General features: G+C 37.5%; 1 protein-coding gene across 1 annotated transcript; it reads left to right on the forward strand.

Annotated features, from left to right (window-relative positions):
* Window positions 1–517: 517 nt before the first annotated feature.
* On the forward strand, window positions 518–27,121 carry LOC122641331 (metal tolerance protein C2-like). Its single transcript, XM_043834537.1, has 10 exons — window positions 518–1,052; window positions 1,498–1,606; window positions 2,899–2,938; window positions 4,558–4,634; window positions 6,401–6,489; window positions 22,918–22,987; window positions 23,608–23,646; window positions 25,795–25,945; window positions 26,038–26,127; window positions 26,744–27,121. Exons 1-10 carry the CDS (start codon window positions 551–553, stop codon window positions 26,843–26,845), a joined length of 1,269 nt encoding a protein of 422 aa, XP_043690472.1. The 5' UTR covers window positions 518–550; the 3' UTR covers window positions 26,846–27,121.
* The last annotated feature ends 391 nt before the right edge of the window (window positions 27,122–27,512 follow it).

A 27,512-nucleotide genomic window follows, 5' to 3' on the forward strand; every position in this document is an offset into this window, starting at 1 on the left:
TTGACACCCTTAGATGAAGTGTTCCGTCTAATTTTTGAAACCTCTACCAAAGCACTAATCCTCTTTCTTTCCATGCTATGTAGGGGTGTCAATGGGTTGGGTTGGGCCGGGCCTGCCCTAAACCCTAACCCAACCCTAGGGGCGTTAATCTAAACCCTAATCCAACCCAACCCTGACAGGGCCTAAGAATCCCTCAACCCAGTCCGCCTGCCAGGGTTTTCCTTAACCCGACCCGACCCTGATTGACCCTGATAGGGTCGGGCAGGGTCAGGTTGGCCCTGATTGACTCTGATTTTTATTTTTAATCCCATGAAATTAATCCCATAAAAATATTTTACATAGCAATTAACTTATAAGGAAGATCAGGGGAGCTCAATATCTTGGATTTGTTTCCTTAAGAATTTAACTCAATGTGGTACTTACTGATCATGTGGAGGAGAACTGGATCAAGCTCATTCTCAACTATCTGTTGTTGAATCACATTAGAATTGAGACTTTTATGGTTTTTAGATGTCGAATGTAGTTTCAGAGCGTTAGACTAGTTTCTGCCATGGAGAACTCACGGGTTTCACAGGATTCTTTTGGAGCAGAAAGTGATTCTAGACTGCCTTCCTTTAAAAGCTCGTCTTTTGGTTACAGGACTTCCGAAGGGGAATCTCAGCCATTCTGGAGTGGAGAGTTTGGATTTGGTGGGAGTGACAGGAGATTCGCCTTCGCTCGCCAATCCTCATTCCATCAATCGGCTGAACCTCACACCCCAATTTCCATAATTTCAAATGATTCCGTCCAGCCTATGCTTTGTAGGAGTGTTTCCAGCATCAGTATACCGCCACAACTTGAGAATGAAAATAGCTGGAAAGGATACCAGAAGGTTTCTTACAAAGAGGGAACTGTTTCATCCGAGAAATTCTCTTTCGTTTTGTTTGTGCTTTCTGCGATGAGGATGATCAGATACGGCAATCGGCCTATGAAGCGGCTGTTCATGTTGATCTCTCTCAACGTGGCTTATTCTAGTGCAGAATTATTTATAGGCATTTTCTCTGGACGTGTAGGTAAGAACTTCGATCTCCCCTTGTCGTAAGTATTCCTTACTTTGAATTTCAGAAAATCAATCGAAATGATGAGCCCCCTTTGGGAAAATGTTTCTCAAGTGTTGAAATATAGTCTGTAACATGTTTGAAATTTAATATGCTCAATAAAACACTAATTGGAGAACCAGTTAAAGACAAATGACTGGATATAATGGGGTTTATGATATGGCAAACAGTTCACTGGTGGGTTGCTACTACAGTATGTGCTTACATATTTGCCCATTGTCTCAACTGCCCACTTTTAATAACTTTTTCAAAGCCTTGCAACATGGGAAGCCTATGCATTTGTTTTGTCACCACAGAAAAAAAATGTATTTTCTGCAATTTTTACTGATTCTCCATGTTTGCTACTTCATAATTTCTTTGCTAATTTCTTTCCTCTTGTATAATGTATTTTTTCCTCCAGGTTTGGTTTCTGATGCATTTCATTTGACATTTGGTTGTGGCCTCTTAACATTTTCATTGTTTGCAATGGCTGCCTCCCAGAAGAGGCCTGATGGTGTCTACACTTATGGGTGAGTTTAGTACCTTGCACTTCATTTTCATGCGTCCATTGCTTATCTGCCTCTTACTTGTTGCATAAATCACTTAAATATTCTTCTTGGAATGGGTAAAATTTAGAGTCCTTGTGTGGTATTAATTTATTCCACCTCGACGTTTATTTTGCATCAGATAAATTCCACTGGAGCACCTCTTGATTAGAGAGACTGATCAAAATTTTATTTAGTGAATCTTGGCTGTGGGATACAAATAATATGTAGATATTGGAGATTAAATTTAATTTGAAGCTGGTTCTTAATGGAGGGGAATCTCTCAGATAGTTGACAAAGAGACCACCCCACCATGAAAAGAGGAGGAGGTAAGGGAAAGGATCTATGAACCTTTAGCTCTTCAAGCATGGTTCAAATTCATCAGATCATTTAATGTGAATCAGTATCATAGATCATTTAATGTGAATCAGTATCTGAAGGGGCCAATCTGATCTATTATATAAACCGTGGATTGGGCAATGCGAAGTAGTCTGATCCAAAGCAATCAGAATTATTATCAACCTGGACAGAGTCTGATCTATGATACAAATCCGCGAGTTCTTGGCTTCAAGGTGCTATAAGAGAATGGGGGATTATGATTACATGTTTTAGGGCTAATGAGCATTGACAAAGAAGCTTTGAGGAGTTGCACCTCATATATCAGTGGATTGGTGTGTCAAAAGTAGAAACGGTGACAGGCCCACCAAAATCGACCAATTAAACCTGAAACCGACTCAACTGTTTAATATCAGTTTCAGTTTTGGATTGTGCATTTTTTTAGTAATCGGCCAGTCTTGGTCCAATCCAATTAAGATGATTAAGGACAGATTATTTAAAAAATACAAAAAATGACTAAACTGACCGATTAAGACCAATTAGCCAAAGCCGATTAAAGACCAAAACCGACTGAATAATTACTTACTGGTCTCGGTTTTGGCTTTGAGGACCTCAGTCTTGAGCTTCAAATGTCCAGGTCTGATTAAAGCCTGACCGAGACTGACCTAAACCCACCAGTTGATACCCCTATGAATGGGGTATTTGCGAGAGGATCTACATGGTATATTGAGAGTCAGGACATGAATGATTTTGAAATTTAAAAAAATCAATAGATTAATTGTTACAAGAAGACCATGGAGAATAGATTCTCAATACGACATTATGTTCACCTTTGTTCTTTCAAGGTTAATTATCTACATCAAGTCCTCTACACATGCATTTTGAAATCTCCTCAGTCCTCTCATTATTAATTCTTTCCATTTTCTCTTTTTTTATTTCAGGTACAAAAGTCTAGAAGTTTTGTCTGCTTTTACTAATGCTGTAAGTAATTCATGTTCCCATCTTTGGTAGCATTTCATTTTGTTTACTTAGAAAAAATTAAGCAGCTGTTATTACTTATTTGGGGAACAAAATGTCAATTTTACTTTTGCAATACTTGATCTCATGAATACGTGGAAAAAATGTCTGAGGGAGAAGTTTTAGAGTTTGATATAGTGTTGCAGATATTAAAATTGCAACTTTACTAAATCACATGAGGAGAATGTAGGGCAGAGGTTTTCTGAATTTCTAGATTATTCCCTGCTTAAGGACTGGATATTTTTGTTGCTCAAGGCTTTACTCTGTTTGGAAACAAAGTGAATGGTTGTAGATTGATGGTGAATAGGATAGACAAATATTTATACTTGGGGGCTGATTGACCTTTTTCAATGAAAAACTTATCTCATTGGAATTTTTTTTTATCCCACTCTTGTTAGTTGTTACTGAAGGTGAGACAACTAATCTAATTGAATAAGAAAGGTTGGTTTTTAAAAGCAAGTGGAGATCTAAGAAATGTCAAGTGATGAGTTGTATGCAAGTATTTTTATTTGGATCCTCATCAGCTTTCATACCATCTTCTTTTGTAACTTAATTTTCCATTGTACTAAATTTTTATAATTCACCAATATTCTTTTTAAACCATCAGGTTTGATATTGTATCAGTAACTTGTGTAAGAAATTATGTCATCTACAATGCTACACCTGATGATCTCCTTTCCAAGGTGGTTGTGACTGTCACCTGGTTTAGTACTTCCCAGGAACCTAGGTGGTCTATCAACTAGCTCTGGAGATCACCAAGTTTCCAAGGTGATCTCCGAGGTGCTTAGGCGGCCATAATATGTCTATTACTAAGACACCGTAGCACTGACTGAGTGACTGGCCTTGATCACAATTGAAAAGTTGCGAGGTAGACACTGATTAGTGCCCAAATGTGGAAGTTTACCATGCTTTTGAATGTTGTCATAAATACTCCTATAGTAGGAAGAGAAAGGAAAGAGATCTGGTTGTGTAATCTGCATACATAATTTCTCTCACATGGTACTGTGGACTGTGGAGTTGTCAAAGTTCATAACACTTGCAGCAGGAAAATGAGGCTTTCTTTGCTAGGAATTCAATGGGTTATTCATGTTTCATATGTATAGGAGAACCACAGTGATTAATTGGTGATCATGTTACATCTGAAGCAATTATCACTTTCTTTTTCTTTTCCATTGATTATCATATCATTGGAGGAGGCAGAAAAGAAACAGATAATCTAAGAATTTGTTGGAATTTAGGCATAAACTTGAAGATCTGCAATTGAGAAAAGATAATTTTCCACATTTCACATTGAGTAGATGTAGTTTCCTAGAAGGGCTGGTTCCAATCAATGTTGGGGACAAGCAATTTGGAAGCTAATTGAAGAATATGGGTTGCAGTAAATTTTAAAGGAAGTTTATTTAGTACTTCTCATTGTTAATGATAGGTCAACCTTGATTCTGACAATAATCTTTTGAAAGTACTTGGTTAAAGAGTTGCTGTTTCACAAGGTTTTATGTCAGTTACCTTTATCTTTTATCGTTGTTCCTGTATAATCAATGCTAACATATGATTTTTTTTTCTTCCGATGCATGTGTAGACAGCTTTTTCTTTTGTTCATGTCATTCTCCTTAGCTGTGGAAGCACTTCATGCATTCATTCAAGATGAATCTGATCACAAGTAAGTTGTTTATGTTGACCTGCATGAGTATCCTGTTTATTGAAATATCTAACAAATTGATCACTTAAAACCCATGGCATTAATTAACCAAGCATGAAAACCACTAGAATAACTACTAAAATTGAAAACTCAGAATAAGCCCCTAAAACAGACCCAGTCATTGACACCTATCCCCCCCCCCCCCCTCTTAAAAAAAAAAGAGTCAGTGATCCCTTTCTTATTACTAATCTGGAAATAACTTGTGCATTCTTGACTCATTGTTGAGTTAATCATATAAACTTTGTAATGATGTCAAAATCATGACATTTCATTTGGTCATATGTCGACATGGGAAAAGTTGCATGGCAAGTTTGGCATTCATCTATTTAAGGATAATGCATATCAAAAGAAGCATCTGCTGTAGTGGGCCTAAGAGAGAATAAGAGAAGAATAAAGAAAAGATAAGGCATCAATGGCTGTGAACAGCACCCGTGAACAGTAAACAGTAACGTGAACAGTGATTTGAGAGAGAGAAAGAGAGACCTCCACTTTAAACATTCCTAAATTCCTAAACTTTCGAACCAAGGAATCTGAAAATAGAAACTTTCTAGAATTTATGGAGTTTCTAAATCCAGATTGAGCAGTCCTTTAACAATATAGAAATATCCCAAATTAATAACTCAATATAGACCCAACCTAATCTAAATCTTCTACAAAACTGAAAATAGAAACTATTCCAAAACCGAAACAAATAAAATAATTAACCAAAAAAGACTTTCTAGACTAAATTAACTTACTTAAAAACACATGGGACCCACACAATCTTAGTTATATACTTAATCTCGTGTACCCCCTTAAATCCTAATTTTTGAGCTTATATTAGAGGCCCATTATGCTGATAAACCCAAAATTTAAAGTCCCAAGGCCCTTATAATTGAACCATATGCCAAAAGGCCCAAAATAAAGTTTCCAAGGCCTAATTGGCTCGATTGGACACTCTTAACTGCATCGAAGGAGGGATGGCCACTTTGTCATCCGTAGTTGTCATGGTGCCAAGGCAAGCCACCTTGACGCTAGGAGAGTGCCATATGTTAACATCCCAGGCCTTATTCCCAGGAATTTGTCATATTATGTGTAAATATACGCATAATGTGGAATTAAAAATGTTAATATACGCATACAGAAATTATAAGGTTAGAAGTGAGAAATGATTAAAATTTATAATATACGAGGGCAAGACAAGTTTTTGGTCTGGCTGCCTTGGCACATGAGGTTACTTGTCTCCTTGGACCCCACAGGGTACCTGTCTTCTATACGTTGCGCCCCTTGACAGTTATGCTGTTACCCCTATTTCTTCCCTTTTTGTTGTTTCAAGGAGGCTCAATCCTCCATGACACAACTGGTCTTGCTGCATCCCTATTTGTTCGATGTATGCTTTAATTTTTTTCTCCCACATTTCGGGATGAGTGGCGAGCAATGGCACAACGGTTAAGCTGCGTTATTGCAACCATCAGGTTGCGGATTCGAAACATGGAAACAACCTCTTTGCAAAGCGAGAGTAAGGCTGCGTACATTTGCCCCTCCCAGACCCTGCAGTAGCTGGAGCCTCTTGCACTGGGTCGCTCTTTTTTTTTTTTTAAATTTCTGACGAGTGCGAAGAGAATAATTAGTTGAAGGTTTATTGATATTTTTATACCATGTATTGTTTATTGCACTTTCGTAATTCTTTCTTCTTATATTCTATATTTAATTTGTATTTTCATTTTCAAATGGACATCTTCTTCTAGGCATTATTTAATTATCTCTGCGGTCACAAATTTATTGGTGAATCTTCTTGGCGTTTGGTTCTTCCGGAACTATGCCCGTATTAATCTTGGTAAGTCTTTTGCAAAGAGTATTTTTAGACAAACTTTACCAGAAAAGAAATTAAAAGAAACGGGAATTGTAGTTTTTTAGATGTTTTTCATTTTATCACAAGGATGAATCAATCCATTGTAATGGATAATCATTCATATGCTTAATTTCTCAGTTTTGACAATAATCATGGAAAGTTTTTTTGGAATCTAGCATCTAAAAACTAAACATAGCACATGGCGGTGGCTATTTATGTGGGATATTGGAGAGACATTTGAAGTAAACTTTTTAGTTTCTTGTTTATTCTTGAGCACCACAAGTACCAGTGCACTATTTGTGGTTGGTATGGTAATTGATTTGGGTTTCAGGAGATGCATTCCAGGTTTAATTAATACCGATGCTATTGACATAAATGTAAAATTGTACTTGCTAATTAGAAAAAGAATTTGGAGTGCAACCAAATTGGATATTTTTCAGTTATAGCCTTGTACAAGATGCTTCAAATGTGTGGTTATGCTTATCCACATTGAATCATATGGTATCAGTGGATCCCCCAAATTCTTTCTTCACATGCTTAGCTCAATAGAAGGCTAACTTTTGGTAATCTCAATAGAAGAGGGCGGAGGTTTAGAAATATATGTAGGCTGTGTGCTCAAGGGAGGAGGACCAGGATACAATTCACTTGCATTCAAGGTGCATGTGTACCAATGAAGCTTGGAAAGAGTTGATGCCTGTGCTGGGGCTTAATTTGATGTTTTCATTACCTTTACTTCCTCTTGTGCGAGAAAAAAAGGGGGGGGGGTTGAGGGCAGATGGAATGTTATGGCGAATGTCTCCTTCTGGGGATTGCTGGTTGGAAGGAGAGGAATGCAAATATGCAGAGGAGGAATCGGCGCTCAGAGAGGCCAAGAAAGCAAAGAAGATGGGATCTTTTTGGATATTTTCTACTTTTCTGTCTTATAACTCATGGGTCCATGGTTCAAGAACTCGGTCAAAACTGGTAGTTTCGACCGAGATATCTCGGTTTTGCAAGAAACTGAGATGAAACCAAGGGTTGAAACCACATGTTGCATGGTTTCAATGGGTTTCGCATGGTTTCGCCATTGTTTCGGCCATATTTGGTAATTTCGCAAGTTTCGACCTGAACACCTATATAAATTCACTTATCCTCATCAAAACTTGAGGAAACTTGGCTTGAAACCAGGACAAACACCTATTTATGCCAAATATCATTCAAGTTAATGTTTTTATATTTAGTTAAGATATTATTCATAAATAAGCAAATACCCCCTATTTGAATTCAATATAATCAAATTCCAAGGATAAAAAGTCAACCCCCTAGTTCAAGAACAAAAACTGGATTTTCAGCCGTAGGTGCAATTTTTAACTTTTAAATATTGGGGTTTTTCTCAAATCTAAAAAGTTCATAAATTTTAATATGATAAAATATTGCTAAAACCAAAAGAGCGGTAAAGTATTCATTTGTTTTGATGTCTAAAAATTTATTTCCATTCAGAGATTTTAAACAGCATTTGCGCACACCAAATAAGGTTTGACTGGAACATAACTCCTTCAATATAAATCAGATTTAAGCAATCTTAGACTTGTTAGAAAGCTACCCAATAGTTTGATTCGTTCTTTAACTTGAATTGGTTGGTGGGACCCAAAGTTGGCGTTGTATGAACTCCACTCAGGTTGAAGAGTGTATCAAACTATTGGGTTGAGGGTGAGCATACCTTTCAGGTTGTTCCTTCTTTATGGTTCAATTTGGAATTACGCTGCCCAGATTGCAAAAGTAATGTAGTCCTAGGTAGGGGTAATCCCACTAGGAGCTAGGGTAATGGGGTCACGCACAAGGGCTGGTCGATTGGGTTAGGGTTCAGAAATCTTGGTCAAAACTAGGGTTAGGGTTGGACAATGGCAATGGGGTTTATGGGCTTTTAATGGCCGATTGGGTTCTTTTATGGCATATAAATAATAGGAGTTGGGAAGGTTTTAAAATTCTGCAATTCTGGACAGAATTGTGTTGCAGGTTTTGGGTTTTAATGGAGTGAAGGAATGGAGGGGATAGAGTGGGAGTTATGAGCTGGTTTTTGGATCGAGTGTAGGGAGAAGTGTGGGGGATGTATGCTGGAAGTTTGGCTTGAAACTGATGGACAGATTTGAAGTTATGAAGGAGTCCTAGTTAAGGTAAGAGTTGCAGGTTTAATGGAGGTTGGGGTTTGATGGATGGAGGGGGGGTGTGGATTAGGTCTAATGAAGGGGAATGGCTGGACAGAATAGAAGAAGGTTTGAAATCAAATTGCAGATTCAAACTTACTAGATTGCAGAGACAATGGCAGCAGCTTGATAACTTGAAGAAACCTCCCGATCTTCACGATGCAAGGAGTCACAAGAGTCCTCCCACCCTATCCACCTTGAGATCCACAAGGATATACACTTACAAAGAGCAGCAACAATGACAGCAAGCATAAAGCTAATTTTTATTAGTCAAATTTGTCTTCAATACTTGGTATAATATCCTGGAATAATAAGGGAGTTAATTTAAACCTTTATCTGTTATGTAGACCCTATAGAAGTGACGGAAGGATGATCTGATTTCTGGGGAAGCCCTGAGAGCACTTTGGCCTTGAGATAACCAATCAGGAGTTAGTACTTTTACCTAAAATAATATTTTATTGACTTTTAGGGTGAAATAAGTCCGTATTTAGTCAAGGTTATTTCCCAAGAGCTATTTTGGAAGTTTTCCAAAAAGGGTAAAAATGTCTTTTTCAGGGTTTTCTAGAGAGAGACTAAAAAGGGTATTTTTGGAATTTTCATAATAAATAATTTAATAAGTAAATCAATAATTAATTTAATAAATGTTCGCTATTTGAATAATAAGTTAATTTCTAATTAGTGCAACCAAACAGACCTTATCCTAATTTGGGCTAAACCTAAACCGGCTTAGTTCTAGTGTGAACGGGCCTAACATTTGTGGGCTTAATAAATTATTATTTCAACTTAATAAAATAATATTATTTTAAAGGATTTATGTTTGGACGATTTTTATAGACTATGTAAATTTGATTTGAGTTTTGGATTAGAGGAATAAGGTGATGTGGCAGTCTCCCATTGGTTGGAGACTTAGCACTAAGAGAATATTTTCTCTAAGGATAAGAGAAAATCTCCATGGAATAGAATCCTATCAAAATAAGGAAGTTAAGTTAGATTAAAACTATCAAATCTGATTTTTAATTAAAAACTCTAAGTTAAAGATTCCTTTTGAAATAATTTTAGTGGAGGAAAGCAAATTAGACTTGGAATAGAATTTTAGAAAGAATCATAAAAGGATTTGAATTATTAAAGAGTTTTAAATCATGAGAATGGAGCTCCCTTTTCCCCTAGCAAAAAACGTGAGAGAGAGAGAGAGAGAGAAAAATCGTGGAAGAGGAACAAGAAGAAAGGAAGAAAAAGAAAAAGGGAAGAAGGAAAAGAGAAAAAAGAAAAGAAGAAAGGAAGGAAAAGAGAGGAGGAAGAAGAGGAAGAAGAGAACGAGAAAAGGATCAGAGTTATTGCCTCGCCTCTATTCTCGGACTTGTAGTTGCAGCGTGATTATCATCCTCCATTAGAGTACTTTCAAAGCTTCGTTAGGAAATCCGATTTGTGAAGCAAATGGTGAGTTGATTCTATCCCGTACAGATTGACCTTTCCCTATTTGAAAGACCATAACTCACTCAATACAGATCGAAATCGAGTGATTCCAACTCTGTTAGTCAATAGACACTAAAATCTACAAATTTTACAAAAATAGACGTCTTCCAATTCTGACTCTAAGTGGATCAAAAGTCAAGTTGAAGTTGAGTAAGGAATTCTGGAATTTTCAAATTTCAGGAGAAGTACACATTGATTAATTCGACAAATCGGTAAGTGCACTTTATGATTCCATGCTTGTAGTCTAAATTCATTTTCGATCATCTATTTGATTTATTCTCCAATGATCTACGCTTTACTTGATTTATTCCCCAATGATCTATGGTCTATTTGATTTGAACTCTAATGAAACTATGTCTATTTCATTTGGTCTATGATGATCTATTCTATCAAAATACTGATCTTATGGTTTTATATGATATATCTTAAGCCAATCTATGATCTATTCTAATCGAAATCGGTTGATTTGGTGAGCCTATCTTTCGGTTATTTACTATAATGATTTTATATGGTGAATATCATGTCATGATTTAAATTCCTATAGCAATATTAGTATTGTGATTTATTTTCATGCATATGTTTAAAGGGAGAATTTTTATGAAATTACATTGCATATTATTTTGTGAGTTGGGGATTATGTTCTCCTATATTTTATATGGAAAAAAGAATTATTGGTATCTACCGGAATGGGTAATGTCATATTGTTTAAGGTTGTATCACGTTACAGGCCGTATTACGTTACGGGGCAATATGTCACACTCTCGTAGGTTGTACCAAAAATATTTTAAATGAAAGGTTTAGAATGGAATCTGAAAATGGTTAGGAGCTGTATCACGTTACAGGCCGTATCACGTTACGGGGCCATATTTCATGTTCACCAAGAATTTATTTGAAAATGTTCGACAGAAAATTATTTTATTGCATATACATAGCATTACCTCATCTTGTTTATGGTATTCTATTCTATTATTTCCATGATTTCCATCTAATTTTGACTGCTGTTATTTCTCGATTTGTGTCTCTGATTTGGAATACTCGAATGGGTATTATGTTGTGTACTTGTTAAGCTTTTTCCCGAAAGCTTACCCTTACAAATTTCAGATAATGAACCCTTAGAACCTGGAGTCGCACTTGGTGGATGGGCGACCGAAGAAGTGGAGCGACGTGATGATAATGATGGATCTTACTGTATTTGCTGTTAGAGGATATCAATGATTTTATTAGGTTGAAATTTCGGGAATAATGAATTAATTTGAGACTTTTTGGGAAGATTTGTAACAAGGTGTAAATTTAAAGTTTTAAAGATGACTGTAAACAAGATAGATATTGTTGGATTAATTAAAGACTTCAGCTGTGTTTTATTTTTTTTAGAATGATTATGATTAGGTACGCTGCCATTGTAATTTGAGGCTACGACGATTTTTATTTGGTTCACACTCCGGTTACTTTTCGCTAAGACTATCGATCTTGTGGACCGTTAACGACCTAAACCCCTTGACGGATTCGGGTGGGGGTGTTACAGAGTGGTATTAGAGCCGCGGTTTTAAGATGAAAAGAGAACTAGAAACGTGAACTTAAGACGTTGACATTGAACCTAGAAAAAACATAGAAACTCAAGCATGAACATAAAGCAACTTAAAAAATTTCTCTGTAGTGAGCAAAATAGTAGTCCAGATTTGATTCTGATGGTTGACATACTTACGAGTGGAATTTGGATCTAAAATTTTTATTGGGAGTATTTGAATATTATTATATGACCTCCACAAAATTTCATGTAAATTGAGGATGTTTTGGTAGGTCAAATAATTGTTGTATTTCAGATTGTACAGTTGCTGTCAAACCTGGAAACTGAGAAAGAAAAGAGCAACAGAGGGACTTAAGAGTTCGATATTTGGGGTCATATTTGGACTGTGATCACTATTAGGAGTCTTTTACATTCTGAAAAAAGTTGAAACAAAATTGAGTTCGGGAACCCCCTTTTCTGACTGCTTTAAAATTTTGGGACAGAATCTGTCTACAGTCAGAACACTTACTTTGGAGAATATAGAAACCTAAGTTAGGAAAACCTTTTTAGTATAATTTTTGGGTATGTTTAAAAACTCTAAGTTAGGTTTCATTTAAAAATAATTTCCACTGATTTTGACTTCCATAAATTTTAATTCTTAATTTCTATTGTAAACGAGCAGACTTGTAGAAAACAGAATTTTTAATGAGTTGTAATTTTGGGTGTGGGTTGTCGATCTTTTGTATTTGACCAGAAAACCTCCATGGTGAGTGAGATAAGAGTGGTGGTAATGCACTTATAAATGCTAGAAATCCTTCACTATCAATTGAGAATGAATTTTGATTTATGAAACAACCTGAGAATCACTGGAGATGAGTTTTAGCGAACCTTGAACTTCAAAACTGGTGGCATAGGATTTTGAACATAGAGACATTGCACCTAGGTTTGAACTTGAACAACTTGGGTGAAACTCTTTAGTATTTTGTAGTGAGCTTGAGCTGTGGAACGGGAATGATATATGTATATATATATATATATATATATATATATATATATTTTACCATTTGGAGAGATGTTTGTGGTAGACACTGTATATATGTCTTGTCAATGACAAATAAAAGTTAGAGATATGCTTGCAGATTTGATCCTTCTTGAAATTGACGAATTTTGGTGTAATACTTGACATGAATTGATTAACCCCCCAATTATGCTAGTGTTTATTATTTTGATGAGGGAATAATGATGTTTGATATGGAGGACAAGCTAAGCCTAGATTTATGGGACCCTCCAAGTTTGAGGTACACATCATTTCGGGGACGAAATTTTTTTTAAGGAGGGGAGGATCTAATAATCCGAATATTTTTTTAGAAACCTATTGGTTATACATGCTAAGGTAAAAACGATTTGACTTATAATATAAGGTGCATATATGCGAGATTATGTGATATATGACTGTATATACTACACACAAAAATAATTTGAATGGTTTAAACTTGCATGATTCTACATCGATAAATGTTGAATGGTTGAGGACCAAATCAATTCTGGTTCAATTCATTGGTAGTCCAACTCAAGTGTGAGTGGTTCAGTTGTAGTCGAACCTATTCTGTATAAATAATTGGCCAAAAATATAGAGATAATGATCAAGAAATTTTTAGATATTGATTTGGCTAAGGTTGCATGTTACTTTAGTTGTTCAAGAGTAATAGGTTGGTTTTGGTTCAGCTTAGTGACTCAACGTTTTAACCAAGAACCAAACAGATTTTCTGATCTATTAAGATAGACCATGTTGGATATTATTTATATCGGTCAATAGATTTAGTCTGATCAAAGTTGAATTTTGGAAGTCTGATTTAGTAAATTGGTTAAGTTTCTAAACTTAATGTCTTGACCCTCAAATGGATGGGCAGTTAGAGAGAGTGATTCAGATTTTGAGAAAACGCCTATTGGATTTTGAATCAAAAGGAGGAAGTCCTACGAGACTGTTATGTTATTGGTGAGAATTCTCTAGAGGAAATATGATATTCAAGAGGCTTTTTGGGAAAAAGAAAATGAAATGCAATCCAAGTATCTGCAACAGTTTAGAGATTCTGATATGTAAATTTCGAGGATGAAATTTCTTTGAGGGGGTTGGATTGTAATATCCCGCATTTATTCAGCGATCCAACTAATTGTAAATTTCGAGGACGAAATTTCTGTAAGGATGGTGGATTGTAATATCCTGGAATAATAAGGGAGTTAATTAAAACCTTTATTTGTTATGTAGACCCTATAGAAGTGACGGAAGGATGATCTGATTTCTGGGGAAGCCCTGAGAGCACTTTGGCCTTGAGACAACCAATCAGGAGTTAGTACTTTTGCCTAAAATAATATTTTACTGACTTTTAGGGTGAAATAAGTCCGTATTTAGTCAAGGTTATTTCCCAAGAGCTATTCTGGAAGTTTTACCAAAAAGGGTAAAAATGTCTTTTTCAGGATTTTCTAGAGAGAGACTAAAAAGGGTATTTTTGGAATTTCCATAATAAATAATTTAATAAATGTTCGCTAGTTGAATAATAAGTTAATTTCTAATTAGTGCAACCAAACAGACTGTAGAGAGGACTGAATTAGGGTAAGACTTGGATAATCAATGTGATCACCAAGCACTTCTATTTATAATCATAATGAATGAATAAAAAAGATTACAAAATCAATGTGGGACTAAAACGAAATAATAAACACAACTAAGAAAGAAGAAAGGTCCAGAATACCCCTACGGTATTCTGGACATATAACTAACACTCCCCCTCAAGTTGGAGCATATATATCATGCATGCCCAACTTGACTAAGATAGGATGAAACAGCTTGCTACTCAATCCCTTAGTGAACACATCAGCTAGCTGATCAATAGACTTCACAAAGGGAACACAAACGAGGCCAGCTTCAAGCTTCTCCTTGATGAAATGTCGGTCAACCTCCACATGTTTAGTACGATCATGCTGGACAGGGTTATGAGCAATGCTAATGGCTGCATTGGAAGATGGACAGCAACACCAATATCCTGCAATAATCCTCTAAGCCACAGAAGTTCATAAATTCCTTGTGCCATTGCGTGGAACTCGACTTCAGCACTAGACCTCGCCACAACATTCTGCTTTTTGCTCCACCATGTGACAAGGTTTCCACCAACAAAGGAACAGTAGCCAGAGATAGATTTCCTGTCAGGAGAACCAGCCTAATCGGCATCAGTATAGGCTTCAACCTTCAAGTGACCATTGGCAGATAGAAGAATTCTCTTTCCTGGAGCAGACTTCAAATACCTCAAAATACGACGGACCGCATCCATATGAGAGGAATATGGATCATGCATGAACTGACTCACCAAACTCACAGCAACTGCAATGTCAGGGCGTATGTGGGAAAGGTAGATTAGTTTGCCTACTAACCGCTGATAGGCACCCTTGTTAACCGGCGCACCCTCTTTCTCCCTAAGTTTTGTAGTAGCTTCCATAGGAGTATCTGAAGGATGACAGCCAAGTAGCCCTGTCTCAGTCAATAGATCAAGGACATATTTTCTTTGAGAAAGAAAAATGCCCTTTGAAGATCGAGCAACTTCTATCCCTAGAAAATATTTTAGGGGACCAAGATCTTTGACCTCAAACTCACGGCCAAGAAGAATTTTCAAATCCATGATTGCAGCATCATCATTACTAGTGATCACAATATCATCCACATAGACTATGGGAAGAGTAACCTTGTCACCAAGTCGTCTGATAAACAAAGTGTGATCAGCATTGCTCTGCTTGTAACCTGCTGAAATCATAGCCTTATGAAATCTGCCAAACCAGGCCCTGGGTGACTGCTTCAAGCCATAAAGGGCACGCTTCAATTTACAAACCTTGCCCTTAGTCCTGTCATCAGAGAAACCAGGTGGAATGTCCATATATACCTCCTCCTTAAGCTCCCCATGGAGAAAGGCATTTTTGACATCTAACTGCTGAAGATCCCACCCAAGATTTGCAGCACAAGATAATAACACCCTGACGGTGTTGAGCTTTGCCACTGGTGCAAAGGTCTCCTGATAGTCAACTCCATAAGTCTGAGTGAACCCCTTTGCAACCAAACGTGCCTTATACCTGTCCACCGAACCATCAGCCTTCTGTTTAACTACGAAGACCCATCTACAGCCCACTAGTTTTTTCCCTGGAGGAAGAGCCACAAGATCCCACGTATTATTTTTGTGTAGTGCTCTCATTTCTTCCAATATTGTTGTCTTCCATTTTCCATCTGTAGATGCTTCCTGCCAATTTCTAGGCACCGAAACAGAGGAAAGAGAAGATACAAATGCACGAAAAGAGGAAGAAAGAGAGTTATACGAAACAAAATGAGATATGGGATGTAAAGTGCAAGTCCTAGTACCTTTGTGAAGTGCAATAGGTAGGTCGGAAGGAGATGGATTACCAGGAGATGTAGGATCTGTGTCTGGAGCCGGCAATTGGATGGGTACTAGTGCTATAGTGGGATGCAACTGCCCTCTTGTGGATCTTCCCCTTGTATAGGTGATCATGTTGGAGTTGTCAATTCTCTTCTGAAATTCACCAATAGTTCTCTGGACCGGAGTCTGCTCCCCCTGAGTAGGAATATTAACAACATTATTTTCTATAGTCTCCCCCTGTAAAGGATTCCCATTAGGTGAGGGAAGAACAGCCAGAGGTTGTTGGGAAGTCTCCAAAGTAGGATGGGCAGCATTCAAGGGTGGATGGGAAGCATCCAAAAGGGGCTGGACAGCAGCCGTGGGTGGTAAAGAGGGCTGGGCAGCCAGAGGCTCCTCAGGTAGAGGAATCTCGAAAGCCACATCTACACTAGCACTCTCCCCTTGAAGAGGTGGCGAAGAATAATAAGAAAGGGACTCATGGAAAACAACATCCATGATAACCATGGTACGGCGGGAAGGGGGATGGTAACATTTATAGCCTTTCTGGGTTGGAGAATAACCCAAGAAAATACAATGGAGTCCCCGAGATTCAAGTTTGTTGGGAGATTTAGTATCTCGAGCATAACACACACAACCAAACACCTTGGGAGGCACAATAAAGGAGAAATTACCAATTAAAACATCAGAGGGGCTACGGGAGTGAAGTACCCGAGATGGCAGCCTATTGATGAGATAGGCTGCCATGATAACCGCATCCCCCCAATATTGAGACGGGACATTCCTCCCAGACATTAATGCTCTGGCCATTTCTAACAAGTGGCGGTTTTTCCTTTCTGCCACACCATTCTGGACAGGGGTATCAACATAACTAGTTTGATGAATGATTCCATGGTCAGCCAAATATTTTTGAAATTGTGATTCTTTATACTCTGCTCCATTATCACTTCTCAATATTTTGAGAGTAGCCTGGAACTGAGTTTGGACCATTTTATGAAAGTGTTGAAAGCATGAAAAAACTTGATTTTTTGTGTGCAAGAGATAGACCCATGTGTTCCTAGAATGACAATCAATGAAAGATACAAACCACCGATGGCCAGAAATAGAGGGTTTTCGATTAGGGCCCCAAACATCAGAATGCATTAACTGAAAACAAGAAGAACTTCTTTTATTTGAAATAGGATAATTTGAACGTGTCTGTTTGGCCAGAACATACGCCTCACAAAACAAGTCATCCTTAGTATGTAGGGTGACCAAACTAGGAAATAAATGTGCTAAAATTCCTAAAGGGGGGTGACCTAACCTAGAGTGCCACTGGTAGAGTTCAGAAGAGACCATGGAGTTCTGGTGTAGTGGAGAAGGTAATGGTGGTGGAGAGAAGCGACCATCATCAAGCAGGTACAGCCCACCGTGCACTTTACCCAATCCAATCGTCTTACCAGAGGTCAGATCCTGAAACACACAATGAGAAGGAAAGAAAGTAACTTTGCAATTAAGATCACAAGTAATACTACTAATGGAAAGAAGGTTAGTAGTAAAATTAGGAATGTGCAAAACAGAAGTTAATGGAAGAGAGGAAGTGCAGTTGATGATTCCCTTTCCAGAAATAGATGAAAGGGAACCATCAGCTACCTTGACCTTATCCTTCCCAGAAGTAGGAGAATATCTATGAAACAAACTAAAGGAACCGGTCATATGATCTATAACCCCAGAATCTATGATCCAAGGATGGGAGGCTATAGAAGCACAATGACCTCCAAAAGGAATACCTGACCGGGCAAAGTGTGAACCTAATTGAGCGGAAGAATTGGCAGTAGCTGATGTAGTAGAGGCTGTAGTAACAGTCTCAGTCTGATGGGCCTTGGTCTTTGCCTTGGTCTTGGTCTTGGCAGCTCTTTTTGCTTCAAAGTCAGCTAGTTTCCCATGAAGTTTCCAGTACTTCTCCTTGGTGTGATATGGTTTGTGACAGTGCTCACAGACGACAGTCCCCGTAGGAGAATCACCAAAAGAAGCAGTGCCACTAGGTATAGGAATGATGGGGGCAACAGCCTTGAGAGCAAATCTGTCAGTAATGGGAGGATGTAACATGGCAGCCCTATGGTTCTCCTCAGAAGAAACCAATGCATAAGAGTGTTCAAGGGTGGGAAAAGGTTGATGGCCCAACACTTGAACACGAATGGGGTCATACTCCATTTTTTATCCAGCCAGAAAATCATAGACCTTGATCTTGTCCATATGTTTCTTATAAGAAGCAATGTCATCAACTGTAGAAGGGTGAAAATCAAAGAAATGGTCCAACTGTTGCCATAGGCTGCGGAGAGTAGCATAGTAGTCCGAAACAGAAAGGTCTCCCTGAGTAGTGTGAAGGACCTTCTTTCGAATTTCATAAACTTGGGCATCATTGCCAAGCTGCCCGTAGGTCTCCTTGCAAGCAGCCCAAATCTGGTCGGCAGTATCCAGAAGAAGAAAATTATGCTGTAAAGCTGAAGTCATAGAGCCTATGAGGTAGGACATGAGAACACCATTATTGGCAAGCCACTTAGTCTGAGCAGGGCCTTTATCACTGGGCTTAACACTAGTGCCATCAATATGGTCGGTGAGGCCACGACCAGCAATGGCAAAAGAGGCTGATCTGGACCATAGAAGGTAATTTGAGCCATCCAGTTTGATAGGGTTAGGTGGAAAGCTGTGATAATCTGTCTTGTTATTGCCATCATGAACAGAAGTAGCCGTAGAGTTGGTAGAGTCACCCATACTGGCAGCAGAGAAGTCCACTAATGTCTTCAAATACTAGGCTGAATGAGCTCCTAAAAAATCAGAAACAGCAGCAAAGTAGGATCCCTATATCGATATTGGTCAGGGTTTTGAAAAAAACCCTGATTTGTTGAGATTGATGAAGGGAATAAGCAGGCACCAAACTGCAGAATTATAACCCCAACTGAAGTCAATATAGCCCTTATAATGGAGGAAATAACCCTAAAAAAAACAGATCCAATAATCAGCAGCAATCCCTAAGATCGATAGTTGTTAGGGTTTTGAAAAAAACCCTGATGATGGTGAAATCGATCTCAAGGAGTCTTCACAAAAAAACCAGAACTGTGGAGGCCCAAATAGCATTCGAATGACTCCTTATAAGTGGAGAAGAAGCATGCAAAAAAATCAAAACTAATACAGAGCCCAATCCCCTAGATCGACAATTGTCAGGGTTTTTGAAAAAACCCTGATTTGATGAAGATCGATCCTAGGAGGTTTTGAAACAATGCTGCAAAACTGAGATAAGAACTTGAACCAATAGGGAATACTGCCGGCAGGTTGTGGTCTTCAAAAGTGGAGTTGATTCCTTGTATGAGTAGTAGAAGCAATCCCAAAAAAAAATGAAGCTCCAATTTCCGCAGGCTGCAATGGCTGGTACTTATCGAGAAGAATTAAATATCATTCATGAGGTAATGGGGGGGCGGCAACTGGATCATATGATCACCTCATCAGTGCTGCCCTATGTGACAATAGAGAACAAGGGAGAAGAGAGAGGAAGGAGAGGAGAAATCCGAGAGAGTTGGAGAGAGAAGAGAGATCGAGATTTAATGATGGGTGGCCCTAATTCGAATTCTGCTCTGATACCATGTAGAGAGGACTGAATTAGGGTAAGACTTGGATAATCAATGTGATTACCAAGCACTTCTATTTATAATCATAATAAATGAATAAAAAACATTACAAAATCAATGTGGGACTAAAACGAAATAATAAACACAACTAAGAAAGAAGAAAGGTCCAGAATACCCCTACGGTATTCTGGACATATAACTAACACAGACCTTATCCTAATTTGGGCTAAACCTAAACTGGCTTAGTTCTAGTGTGAACGGGCCTAACATTTGTGGGCTTAATAAATTATTATTTCAACTTAATAAAATAATATTATTTTAAAGGATTTATGTTTGGACGATTTTTATAGACTATGTAAATTTGATTTGAGTTTTGGATTAGAGGATTAAGGTGATGTGGCAGTCTCCCATTGGTTGGAGACTTAGCACTAAGAGAATATTTTCTTTAAGGATAAGAGAAAATCTCCATGGAATAGAATCCTATCAAAATAAGGAAGTTAAGTTAGATTAAAACTATCAAATCTGATTTTTAATTAAAAACTCTAAGTTAAAGATTCCTTTTGAAATAATTTTAGTGGAGGAAAGCAAATTAGACTTGGAATAGAATTTTAGAAAGAATCATAAAAGGATTTGAATTATTAAAGAGTTTTAAATCATGAGAATGGAGCTCCCTTTTCCCCTAGCAAAAAACGTGAGAGAGAGAGAGAGAGAGAAAAATCGTGGAAGAGGAACAAGAAGAAAGGAAGAAAAAGAAAAAGGGAAGAAGGAAAAGAGAAAAAAGAAAAGAAGAAAGGAAGGAAAAGAGAGGAGGAAGAAGAGGAAGAAGAGAACGAGAAAAGGATCAGAGTTATTGCCTCGCCTCTATTCCTGGACCTGTAGTTGCAGCGTGATTATCATCCTCCATTAGAGTATTTTCAAAGCTTCGTTAGGAAATCCGATTTGTGAAGCAAATGGTGAGTTGATTCTATCCCGTACAGATTGACCTTTCCCTATTTGAAAGACCATAACTCACTCAATACAGATCGAAATCGAGTGATTCCAACTCTGTTAGTCAATAGACACTAAAATCTACAAATTTTACAAAAATAGACGTCTTCCAATTCTGACTCTAAGTGGATCAAAAGTCAAGTTGAAGTTGAGTAAGGAATTCTGGAATTTTCAAATTTCAGGAGAAGTACACATTGATTAATTCGACAAATCGGTAAGTGCACTTTATGATTCCATGCTTGTAGTCTAAATTCATTTTCGATCATCTATTTGATTTATTCTCCAATGATCTACGCTTTACTTGATGTATTCCCCAATGATCTATGGTCTATTTGATTTGAACTCTAATGAAACTATGTCTATTTCATTTGGTCTATGATGATCTATTCTATCAAAATACTGATCTTATGGTTTTATATGATATATCTTAAGCCAATCTATGATCTATTCTAATCGAAATCGGTTGATTTGGTGAGCCTATCTTTCGGTTATTTACTATAATGATTTTATATGGTGAATATCATGTCATGATTTAAATTCCTATAGCAATATTAGTATTGTGATTTATTTTCATGCATATGTTTAAAGGGAGAATTTTTATGAAATTACATTGCATATTATTTTGTGAGTTGGGGATTATGTTCTCCTATATTTTATATGGAAAAAAGAATTATTGGTATCTACCGGAATGGGTAATGTCATATTGTTTAAGGTTGTATCACGTTACAGGCCGTATTACGTTACGGGGCAATATGTCACACTCTCGTAGGTTGTACCAAAAATATTTTAAATGAAAGGTTTAGAATGGAATCTGAAAATGGTTAGGAGTTGTATCACGTTACAGGCCGTATCACGTTACGGGGCCATATTTCATGTTCACCAAGAATTTATTTGAAAATGTTCGAGAGAAAATTATTTTATTGCATATACATAGCAGTACCTCATCTTGTTTATAATCTTCTATTGTATTATTACCATGATTTTCATCTAATTTTGACTGCTGTTATTCCTCGATTTGTGTCTCTGATTTGGAATACTCGAATGGGTATTATGTTGTGTACTTGCTAAGCTTTTTCCCGAAAGCTTACCCTTTACAAATTTCAGATAATGAGCCCTTAGAACCTAGAGTCGCACTTGGTGGATGGGCGACCGAAGAAGTGGAGCGACGTGATGATAATGATGGATCTTACTATATTTGCTGTTAGAGGATATCAATGATTTTATTAGGTTGAAATTTCGGGAATAATGAATTAATTTGAGACTTTTTGGGAAGATTTGTAACAAGGTGTAAATTTAAAGTTTTAAAGATGATTGTAAACAAGATAGATATTGTTGGATTAATTAAAGACTTCCGCTGTGTTTTATTTTTTTTAGAATGATTATGATTAGGTACGCTGCCATTGTAATTTGAGGCTACGACGATTTTTATTTGGTTCACACTCCGGTTACTTTTCGTTAAGACTATCGATCTTGTGGACCATTAACGACCTAAACCCCTTGACGGATTCGGGTGGGGGCGTTACACTTGGCCCCCTTACAACCTTATATAAAAGACTCAAAATTAGACTCCTACGCTAAAAAGGAAAGGTCTAACCCAATCCTTAACCTATTAGCTAACTTAAATTGAATAGGAAACTGAAATAGACTCAAAATAGAGTCCTAATCCAGCCCAACTAAACAACTAAAAGAAAAACTAATAAAACCACTTAAATTGAACTATTGGTTGAACCGGTTCAATTTAAAACACCAAATAAAAAGCCAAGTATGGAAATAAAACTAAGTATGGGAGCATATCCCGTATGCAACCTATTTACCCATATTTTAGGCCCATAAAAGTGGCCTATTACATTAGAAACCCATGGGATCAAAGGCCCAACATGTATGTAACCCAACCCTAGACTTATTCCTAATAAAAGAAGCCCAATTTGGTGATAAATCTGCATCAAAAAGCCTTATCCTCTCCGACAGTTTTAGTAATCCCAAAGCATCTATTTCTATATGATTATTTACACCTAATGTGTCAGGAAACATCATAACACTGGTCGCAGTTGGGAGTTGGGACACCAGTGCAGTCGGACTTGCAGGGATCAAAAACAAACTTTATGTGTTCTAATCAGTGCAAGTGCATATGCAATTTGTATGTTTTCTTTAGGGGCTACGTATGTTTATCTGCCTCCATGATTAGGAGCATGGTCTACTATGTCTTATGCATGTAATATATATTGCTGATTTTATGCATTGGCATGCAGTTTACAGGAAAGCTGAAGACATGAATTACCACTCTGTATGTTTACATGTTCTTGCAGATTCCATCCGTAGGTATGTCTCTCTCTGTCTCTGCCTCTCTCTCTCTCTCTCTCTCTCTCTCTCTCTCTTGCGGGGAAGTCAAGGTGTACAGATAAAGCCAAAGCATTTGACCTGGCTTAGATGATAACTAAAAAGTTATATTAAGCCAAAGCCATTTGTTTTAGCTTCACAAAAACAATGAACTGTCAGCCTTAAATATTCTATTAATTTATTATTTTTTATTTTTCTAAATGCCCCATTCACGGTGATTCCTCTCCCAAGTCAGCATTATGATGTAACATTACTAAACTAAAAGGATTTTATGCCAATCTGTTGCTTTCTTCTTTTGTGGGTACTGAACAGTGATGCGGCCATTGCCCCTTTGTCCTTGCAGCTGTCTTGGCTCTTCTGCCAAGGGCAGTGTTTGTTGCTGCCCAAATTTTTGGACATGTTGTCCAAATCTTCATCTAATCATGGTTTGATTTTCTAAACAATCAGACATTGCCATTTGTATCCGAATAATGCTAGTCAGAATGACAAAATGACCTGACTGTGTGACCAAAATGTTCGACACAGCCAAAAAGACTATTGCTTTTTTTCATTTCTATTTTGAGAAAATACGTCTTAACTTGGTATACATCAATTGTCTTCAGTGCAGGTTTGGTGCTGGCATCCTGGCTTTTGACCCTTGGGTAATTTCTTTTCTTTCCTTATTATCACCATTTCTTTCCTCCTCTTTGTAGCATGAATGGTTCATTTATTTGATAAGTTAAACATTCATAAGATGGTTTCTGACATGTTTCTAAGCATCTAAGGTCACTAGGTAATAGAAACACAAAGAAAATCAGATTCAAGAGATTTTGTAAAATCAGGAAGTCAGAAACTCAGATCTGGATATCAAGCTGGTCCAGTACTCTACTGATGAAGAAAAAGGATACTAAAGTCTGAGACTAATTCGATGGATAGATTCCAAGTTACTGAAGAATCCTACTTGAGGTAGGAAAGCTGAAGAACCAGAATTGATTGCAAGGTTTAGTAATCTCAGATCAACAATAAACAGTACTCACAATAACCAAATAACAGCAGAACAGGGAATCGAAATCAGAACTTGAATCAGAATCTTAAAACTGGGTTTTCAGAACTAATAGGTTAAATAGTGTAAGCTGATACAGAACTACAACCTAGACGGATGGGAATGGGAGAAAACTAAACCGGCAATAGATTCAGTAGTTAACTTCTATCGCTGGTCAGGGAGCTTTATTTATAGATGACTAAAACAATGTTAGGAAATAAGGAAAGATAAACTAAAGAAAGGAAACTACCACCTAGACAACAAGTACTAACTAGGACTATTACTAACTAAACAACCCAGCTACCACCACCAACTCCTATAGGACCACTGAACTTAACAAATAGGATTCTAAGAAATTAGTGATAAGAGCTGATTTTGAAACCTGCAATAACTTATGCCTGAAACTGATGGACAGATTTGGGAATTCAGTTTCAGAACTAAAGATATTAGAAAATCCTAGTTGAAGAAAGATTCTCAGAAAACAGTGAGACAGATTGGATATTTAACAGCAAAACAGTAGCAGAACTCTGGGCAGATTGATAAATAACCCACAGGATCTCAGATTAAACAATCAGATTTTGATTGATAAAGCATGTGCATGAAAGAAAAGGAGTTTCTGTACTGTCCTGATTCGATGGATGGAAAAGAGAGTAAGAATTCTTCACAATTTGGATTTAATACCCTTCAAATCCCTTGGATCCAAAAAATTGAGATGTTCAATTTTCCTGCAGATGATGAGTCTGAGCCCTGAGCTTGATTTGTTTAATTTGGACCGAGTAATTGCACTTAGTGTTCAGGAAGGACCACTGGCAATAGATTCTTAAACACAACCTCAATTGTGAGAAAGATTTTGGGTTGAAGCTCTTTGGATCCAATGGCAATGCTACTTTATTTTCTGTGGATGTAATCATAAGTGGGCTAGATCTGAGCCCCAATAAGCATGCTAATATTGTTCTAGGAGGGAGAAACATCCACCCAATTGCAAGTGATTACTTTACTAAAAAGGGCCTACCCAGTGCACAAGGCTCCCGCCAGTGTGGGGTCTGGGGAGGGTCATAATGTACACAGCCTTACCCCTGCTTTTGCAGAGAGGCTGTTTCCAGATTATTTTACTCATGGCCCACAAATGCCCTTATTTTTCCCTCACAGAATTCCTCAATCGACAGTATCTCAGTCTTGAAAATTCTCTGGGCACAGTTCAGGTGAGGAGCCACTTTTTTGTGGTCCTACTGGAGGAGAAAGGGTTTTATGTGAACTCTCAGCACAGGCCATAATCTCATTGTGGTAAATCTGCATCTGAAGATCCACTGGCAAGCAGCAATGGCAATAGATCTTCTCAGGCTGCTCCATTAGTAACCCCTTCCCAGAAATTCTCACATCTGATTATTCTAGTGCTCACACCAACTCACTGGCATCATCCAAGTACCCTATCAACCAGTCAATGCACCAAGAGTTGATATTATTGAAGTTTGAGAGAATTCTTCTAATCTATGTGACAAGAACGGAGACAAGGATGTCAGTTTATGTCATGGACAGTGGGTTTCCAATTGAGAACCTGCAATGAAAAGGCTGTAGGCCTCTATTGAAGCCAAAAGTGCGCACTCAGTTAGTAATTAAAAAATTATCTCTTTGTGGGCTTACTCACACAAGGATTGTTGGAAACCATTTAATTTGTTTGGCCATCATTCTAAAGAAATTACTCCCTTCTGTTTAGTATTTTTGAACTTGTCCATATTGATTTTGAAGAGTTTTATATTTATCATTTCAGGGTTAAGAACGCTGAAGTACTGTGCTTGGGACTGGTTTCAGCTACAGTGTTTATTCTTGTCATGCCTCTATTTAGAACAACTGGTGGAATTCTACTCCAAATGGCTCCGCCAAAGATACCCTCTTCAGCTTTGAGCAAATGCTGGAGACAAGTAATAATATTTCCTTCCATTTCATTTCTTCAATGTCTCTTTAAGTAGGTTCTTGTTTGTTGGTTTTATATAACAGATATCATATTTGTTAGATTTGCACCCTTGAAGATGTACTGGAAATCTCCCAAGCTCGTTTTTGGGAATTGGTTCCTGGTCATGTTGTTGGTTCTCTCTCAATACAGGTAAAAGTACTGCAGAAATTGGCACTGAAGCCATGATTGTTCTTTTTGCCATTTATTTAATGTTCTGATTATAATGCTAAGGGATCATGTCATGGTTTTAATGGTCATGGTGTCACTGTTACCTTCTAAATGGTAGCTGTTATTCCATTGTTATTTTATTATTACTTTTTTCAAGGGGGGGGGGGGGGTTGTTGGGTTTACAAGTAAACTGATCCTACACTACATTACACCATAGAGGGGATAGGTTACAAGAAGGGGAAGGGGGGGGGGTCGGGGAAATCAGGGAGCGCGTTTTGCACAAAATGAAGAGTAGTTGAGTTGATCCCTGACCTTGTGGGAGGACCCCGAACCAACTTGCAAGGTACCCCTACCAATTGCGATAGAAGTGATATTATTTTAAAATTATTTCTTACCTTTTGTTGATGCAATTCCATTTTCTCATATTGTAAAAAAAATATTAAAAGCAAATGGTCAGGAAAGGGCACCATTCTAAACTTGTACTACTTATTTTAAATCTTGCCTCTTCTTGGTGGGCGGAATGATGTCATTCTTTTGGTAGCTTGTTCCTCATGAATTATAGATCAGGTTGTTTGATTTAAGTGTATGATATTAACAGGTGAAGAAGGAAGCAGATGATCATCCAATACTAAGGTTTGTCCATGGGTTGTACCATGACTTGGGTGTGCAGGACTTGGCAGTTCAAACTGATAATGCCTGAGCATCTTCCTCCTCTTCCTTGTTCTGGTTTGCTGGATGCGGGTAAAGGAAGGCTTATGATTCAAATGAGAAATCTAGATTCTCCTCACACTGTAAACAAAAAGAAAATGTATTAGTAATAATATTAAAAAATGATGGATGTTTGGGAGATATATTTAGTATATTATTAAAGAATATGATTTAAGATCACAACAATGTGGAGATGTGCATTGGTTTTGTTTTCCGTTTCCTCATTTGGTATAGCATTTAGTGATTTTAGATTTAATCCATAATCCAGGCTCAGTTGCTCAGAAATTTTGGTGTCACTTAGATTAGTGCTGGATTCCATGCTATATGACTGCTGCAGGAAAGTTTCTGCACTGTAATCCAAATTCATCCAATAATCCCTTCTCTACTCTGTTTATTTGCTTCCCAGTGATTTAAAACGTGTGAAAAACTGCCCTAGATTTCAATTTCTAAGGTACTAATCGAGAAACATATTTATTTATTAACAAAAGATCAGTGGGTACCTTAACCTTAGATTTCAAGATTTCCATCTTGGGATATTTTCATACTACTATACATAGTTCTAGTCCCTCCAAGTTATTGGGGATATCTTGTGGTATATTGATGCACTCTCATATGAGAACTAAACCGACACCATTAGATCCACGGTATTTTATCTGGCC

Source organism: Telopea speciosissima, chromosome 10, assembly GCF_018873765.1.
Source record: "Telopea speciosissima isolate NSW1024214 ecotype Mountain lineage chromosome 10, Tspe_v1, whole genome shotgun sequence".
Lineage (NCBI taxonomy): Eukaryota > Viridiplantae > Streptophyta > Magnoliopsida > Proteales > Proteaceae > Telopea > Telopea speciosissima.

Excerpts from the sequence above, each read along its gene's own strand:
- LOC122641331 (XM_043834537.1), top strand. The coding sequence starts at position 551 with ATGGAGAACTCACGGGTTTCACAGGATTCTTTTGGAGCAGAAAGTGAT. Across the intron at positions 4,635-6,400 it reads CAAGATGAATCTGATCACAA|GCATTATTTAATTATCTCTG; the intron begins GTAAGTTGTTTA and ends ATCTTCTTCTAG. Across the intron at positions 6,490-22,917 it reads CTATGCCCGTATTAATCTTG|TTTACAGGAAAGCTGAAGAC; the intron begins GTAAGTCTTTTG and ends ATTGGCATGCAG.